Below are 6,518 nucleotides of genomic sequence, written 5' to 3' on the forward strand. Positions count from 1 at the left end.
TTTTGCTTAAGTCAGCAAGTGAACAGACACATGCTCTTGACATGTTGTTGCATTTGGCTAACAAGTGTTTTTCTTTGTAATTTAATGCATTGCTGTCAGACCGGTGTCTGCTTAATAAGAAAACTCCTCCGAAAACCCGAATGAGCAAACATTTACGGACAATTGAATCTATGTCTCAGCCACCTATCTCAATAAGGTATTTGCATACATTTCCTTGATTTTTCAGGAACACAACCCTTACCCCATTGATTTGCAGTGTTTGCTTGCCTACATATATAATCCCTTTTCATATTGCAGTGAATTAAGCAACATTAGTGCACAAATATCTCATCAGCAGGATTCTGGTACCATTGGTGCCAATGTTTTAAACACAGAGAACGCAACCAATCAGGTAGCAAAGAAGGATAAAACTATAGACCACAGTAAGCACAATTTAATACATGTCATGGTGTTTCTTGTCTAATTATCCTATGCTAATTCACATGAAATTTAGTTTTAGAGCAAGTAGGAGCAATTAATGATGTGATTGATATAAACACTGCTTAGACGTCAGACCACTGCCTGCTCTATAATAACCTTACTACAAAAACTCGAGTTAGCAAGCGTTTAGAAGCAATTGCAACTATGTCTACAGCGCCGGTTTCAATTAGGTATTTGTATGCCATATGCTTGTTACAAATAAACATCGCTTGTTTAATATGTTTATTTCAGCTTACTTTTTCCTATGATGATTTGCTTCCATTATCTAGAGAAGTAGGTGAAATCAATGCACAGAGTAGTGGAACACAGACGATGATGAAAAGCAGGGCTAGGAAAAAAAGTAAGCATGTAATGTACATCTTCTGTTAGTTGTACATGCAACTGCACATATTCTCATTATGTTTGGTTATTTGTTTTACCTATCATTGAAATAGCTAAATCAGATACACACAGCTCACCAAGGCAGGTTGTGAAGAAAACTAGAGTTAAGAAAATATTTGCTGTGTGTATGAGAATGCTTTGTTAACTTCCTAATATTTAATAGTTCAATGCCAGAAACTCCAGCAGCTGTAGTTGGGTTACGATTACCTACCAGCCCTTTGAAATTGAAACAACCCATAGTCTGTGCAAAATGCAATGCCAAGAAATTTGAGCATGAGTCATTACACTTTTGTTGTGGAGATGGAAATACTATTCTGGCCACAGATGACTTCCCACCTGAACTATACCGACTTTTTACATCTAACAATAAAGATGCACAATATTTTAGACAACATTCGATTGTATAACAACTTATTTGCATTTAGCTCACTAGGTGGAAACTTTGATGCCAAAACACATACAGGAATTTATGTATTCAAATTGCATGGACAAATATATCATTACTTGCCAGATTTAATAACTGGTGATGAAGGCCCTAAATACTTATAACTTTATTTTTATGATGCTCACTGTGAGGCAGCAAACAGAATTGGGGCTTTCCTAGAGATTAGACAAGATATTATTGATATTCTTATGAGAATTAGTCTATAAAATCCCTATGCTCGCTTCTTTAGGCCTTTAAAAGAACTAGACATTAATGAGGATACACATATTATTATTAATAAAAAAAATGTTCCAGGTCAACACGTGTGCAATGCTCCTACAAGTAATGAAGTAGTTGTAATATAGCCTGAAAGCATTTTGTCAAGCGAGACCCATGGTCCATACATAACCGTTATAGGGAAGTCACAAACTTATCATAGAATTTATCATAACTATGGATGCTATGATTCGCTCCAGTATCCTCTTTTATTCCCTCGGGGTGATTGTGGCTGGGCTCAAGGTCTTAATAAAATCATATCGGAGCTCATCAACAACCAATCATGGAACCTAACCCTGTTCTATCTTCTACTGTACACACTGAGGAAGACCTCCTGCAAGAAGAAGCTAAGTGTAAGTTCAGAAAAAAGGCAATATATCTTCCTTTCATGCACTTATATTAAATAATGTACTTCATGCCTTTTTACAGTTTTAATGTTGTAATATAATTCTGCTTACAGGTTCAGTAGATTCAGATGGAACTTTAGTAAGACATGTTTCGCCACGTGAATACTATGCTTACAAGCTGTAGTGCCAACCAAACAACATGCTTCTGTGTGCAGGAAGATGTTTCCAGCAGTACATAGTTGATATATATGTGAAGATTGAAAACACTCGGCTTAACTACTTGCAATCAGCAAACAATTAGAGCTGATTTGTATCAAGGGATTTTAGATACTGTTGAAAGCGGTGAAACAAGTGCTATAAATGTTGGTCGCCGGGTCATTTTACCACCAACTTTCATTGGTGGTCCACGTGACATGAAATGGCGGTATTTGAAAGCCATGTCTTTGGTTCAGCGCTTTGGAAAACCAGATCTATTTGTGACTATGACTTGTGATGCAAATTGTCCAGAGATCAAAATTGAGCTAGCTACTAGTGAAGCTGCTCAAAATTGCCTAGACATAGTCGCCATAGTTTTCCACTCAAAATTGATTTGTCTCAAAGAACAAATCATGAAGAAACATGTTTTTGGGAAAGTAGCTGCTATGATATATGTAGTTGAGTTCCAAAAAAGAGGCCTTCCTCATGCTTATTTCCTTATCATACTAAAAGAAGATTTCAAGATAAAAACCCCTACAGATTTTGATCAGTTTGTATGTGCAAAGTTGCCACCTCAAAGCTCTTCACATCTCCAGAAAATAATTGTTGGTCATATGATGCATGGGTCATGTGGTCGCTTGAACCGTTAATGTTCATGCATGGTTCAAAAGAATGATGGATTTGTGTCATGTAAATATGGGTATCCCAAAAAATTCCTACAAGAAACAACAAATCATGATGATGGTTATCCTATGTACAGAAGAAAGAACACTGGAGAAATTGTTCGGATCCGTGGTGCAGCCCTTGATAATAGCTGGGTTATTCCATACAATCGTTACCTTTCAGCTTTATTTGACTGTCATTTAAATGTGGATGTCTGTTCAACTATTCATTCTGTAAAATACTTATACAAATATGTGTATAAAGGACGTGACAAAGGATCTTTAATGTTGTTGAGAGGAAAATACTTGTGTAGATGAGATTGATAGATTTCAATTTGTCGGTGGGTTTCGCCATTTGAAGCAGCTTGGAGGATCTTTCGCTTTGATTTGTTTGAGATGCACCCTCCTGTGCAACCTTTGCAAGTGCACCTAGAAAACATGCACACAGTCCAGATAAGGCCTTATGAACAGCTATATTCTGTTATATTGAATGGATGGAGGTCTAGGACTCAACTAACAAAATTCTTTAAAGCTAATGCAGCTTCTCCTAAAGGTACAGGATACCTTTATAGTGAATTCATTAAGCATAATAGATGGGGTAGCAGTGCTAAGGCTTGGTTTGAAAGGAAAACAAAGAAAATTGTGATTGGTCGTCTTGCATTTGTAGCACCAGCAAAAGGAGAACGTTTTTTCTTGCGCTTGCTTCTTATAAATGTGCAAAGTCCTAAGTCATTCAATGATCTTAGGACTGTGGATGGAGTGCTTTGTGCTCGCTTCCAAGAAGCATCTATCAAAAGACGGCTCTTTAAGGAAGATGATGCAGTTGTTTCATTTTTAGCTGAGGTAGCAGAGGTTCATATGCTTGTAGCTCTACGTCGCCTGTTTGCTATTACGTTAGTATTTTGCCAACCTAACAACCCGAAAACTCTTTGGTTACGGTTCTTTACATATTTGTCTGAGGACTACAGGCACAGGTACCCAGAAATTGAAGAGCAAGTTAGGCAGCAGCACTTGGAATCTTTAGGGAAATTCTTGGCAGATTTCCGGCTCAAACACTTGCATGAAGACTTATCCCCTAAGCTGACCAGAACTAAGGACAACATTGATGCCTTATAAGAATCCATTCCCCAAGAATGTGTTGACTGTAGAGAAAAACTAAATTCAGCTTAGCAAATAGCGTTCGATAGAATTATTTCTCAAGTCCGCGCAGAGAAACCTGGTTGTTTTTTTATTGATGGCCCGGGAGGGACTGGGAAAACACTTTTGTATAATACTCTATATGCTGAGGTACGTCTTGCGGGGAAGATTGTACTTCCAACAGCAACATCAGGAATAGCAGCTTCAAACATACCATCTGGCAGGACAGCACATTCACAGTTCAAGATTCCACCTGAATTACATGCATCCCTTGCTTGTGATGTACCTAAACAAGGTAGCTTAGCTGCTTTAATAAAAGAAACAACACTTATAATTTGGGATGAGGCTTCAATGGCGCGAAGGGAAAACATTGGATCAGTTGAACTCTTACTTCGTGATCTCTGTGATCCAAATCTGCCATTCGGCGGGAAAGTCATAATATTTGGGGGAGATTTCAGGCAAGTTCTGCCAATTGTTCCGTTGAAATCTCAACGAGAAGCTGTTGCAGCAAGCCTGGTTAGTTCACATGTTTGACCTTAGTTAGAAAAACTGCATCTAACTAAAAACATCAGAGCCAAAGAAGACCAGCCCTATGCATCTTTTTTACTGAGTTTAGGTAATGGCCAACTGTAGTCCACTAAAAATGCTCTTGTGGAATTCCCTAATCACATTGTAAGCTACTTTGAACTAGATGAAGACCCAATCAATCCATCTTGCTGCTGCTGCATTCCCTCAACTAGGGAATGCACATTTTTCCCCAGATATTTTCACAGACAGAGCTATTCTCACACCGATGAATGATGTTCTTGACTCGATAAACAATATGTTGATTGAAAAGTTTCCAGGAACTCCTGTAGTTTACAAGAGCTTTGACACAATTCTTGATGATAATTGTGCCATCTACCCAACTGAGTTCCTAAACAAGCTTGCACCGGGTGGAATGAGTCCGCATGGATTCATTCTCAGAGAAAATAGTCCTGTAATCCTCCTAAGAAACATAGCTCTAGTTGATGGGCTATGCAATGGCACATGACTCATTTGCAAGAGTTTTTTCCCTAATGTTATTGTCTGTACAATAGCAATTGGTATGTGCAATAGCAATTGGTATGTGCAATACCAAGGAGAATATGTTTTCATCCACCGTTGTAACCTTTGTCCTCCATCATCAACAAAGTATCCATTCTAATTCGAACGCATACAGTTCCCTATCAAACATAGTTTTGTAATGACCATAAACAAGTCTCAAGGCCAAACATTCAACCAAGTCCTTGTATACCTGCCACAACCATGCTTTTCACATGGGCAATTATATGTTGCTTTGTTAAGAGTTAAAAAATCTGAAAAAGTAACTGTTATTGCACCTCACCCTTCTGAAGATCATGTAACAGCAGTTCTTAAGAACATTGTCGCATATGATGTGCTGCGATTGTCTGGTATAATGTAACTTGGTCTGTCACAGGTACTATGCCTTATGATTTAATAGTTTTTCTGTAACTTTACATTGTTATCCACTAATGTACATTTCTACCATCTTCCATGTATAGGTGGATCAAATGCTTTCATCTTGGCACTATTTTGATTAAAGCACCATAGGTTTCAAAGGCGGTTTCAAAGGCAATGAAAGATTTGTTACCTACTCTTGCTTGTTAATATTAAATGTAACTGTTCTATTGTCATGAAAAATTGGAGTTATGTACTGCAATGTCTTATACACACATGCATTCAAATGTAATTCCTATTATGTTAGCTTTAATTGGTCTTGGTTGTTAAACAAGAAAATGCATTATTGTTCCTTCTAAAAACTATTACCAATAAGTAGATATATAATTCTACCACAATGAACTTAATTCAATTACAAATAACATCTTTATAAGAAGAAAGAAAAAAAAACAGACAAACCAAATTTTGTCTCTATTAATCATTTTCTTACTTTTGTGCAATTAATTATGCTAATCAGAACACATGCATTATGTTACTATTCTTTTGGAACAAAATTAAACACAGTGCCTTGCACATGGAAAAGATTTTGAAGAGTAAAGAAAAAGGAAATTCTTAAATTACCTCGGTTACTGCACTATGATATTATTGCTATAATCCGCAAATCCGTCACATAAAATCTTTTGTAAGATCTCTAAGAAGTCAACTTTTGTCACTTCTTATTTAGCTTGTCAAATTGGTTTTGCACCTGCATGACCATTTAAAACTATTGCTGCTATCAACCACAAAACACATTTAGTTTCATTGATATGCACTGTATATAGCCTATTACCTATTAGATAATAACAAACATCATTACTGACAACAACTCCTTATTACCTGCTGGAAAATAAATAGCATCATAACATCCTTAAACCTACTGGATTTTACAAAGAAGTTGTTGTTTAACCTCAAAACCTTTTCTGCCTATTTAATCTACTAACGTTTGAAAAATAACATTTACTCCACTTTTACTCTCCCTGAGGCAAAAATTATTATGTAACACTTCCACTCACCACACTAGTTATTAATCCATATCATCCATTACTACAAATCCATTTTAAAAAATACATCGAGTATAATCACAAATTTATAGCTGGACAATCAATTTAAAATAGAGTATCTGCAACAACATTATTT

General features: G+C 36.6%; 2 protein-coding genes across 2 annotated transcripts; both read left to right on the plus strand.

The window, feature by feature from the left end:
- Positions 1 to 1,844: 1,844 nt before the first annotated feature.
- LOC110683140 lies at positions 1,845 to 2,753 on the plus strand. The gene is made up of 3 exons (XM_021859489.1): positions 1,845 to 1,914; positions 2,022 to 2,088; positions 2,165 to 2,753. The coding sequence occupies exons 1-3, from the start codon at positions 1,845 to 1,847 to the stop codon at positions 2,751 to 2,753; spliced, it is 726 nt and encodes a 241-aa protein (XP_021715181.1).
- A 9-nt stretch (positions 2,754 to 2,762) lies between these two features.
- On the plus strand, positions 2,763 to 3,881 carry LOC110682908. Its single transcript, XM_021859259.1, has 2 exons — positions 2,763 to 2,999; positions 3,093 to 3,881. The coding sequence occupies exons 1-2, from the start codon at positions 2,763 to 2,765 to the stop codon at positions 3,879 to 3,881; spliced, it is 1,026 nt and encodes a 341-aa protein (XP_021714951.1).
- Positions 3,882 to 6,518: the final 2,637 nt, after the last annotated feature.

The sequence above is a fragment of the Chenopodium quinoa genome, unplaced genomic scaffold (genome assembly GCF_001683475.1).
Source record: "Chenopodium quinoa cultivar QQ74 unplaced genomic scaffold, ASM168347v1, whole genome shotgun sequence".
In the NCBI taxonomy this organism is placed as follows: domain Eukaryota; kingdom Viridiplantae; phylum Streptophyta; class Magnoliopsida; order Caryophyllales; family Amaranthaceae; genus Chenopodium; species Chenopodium quinoa.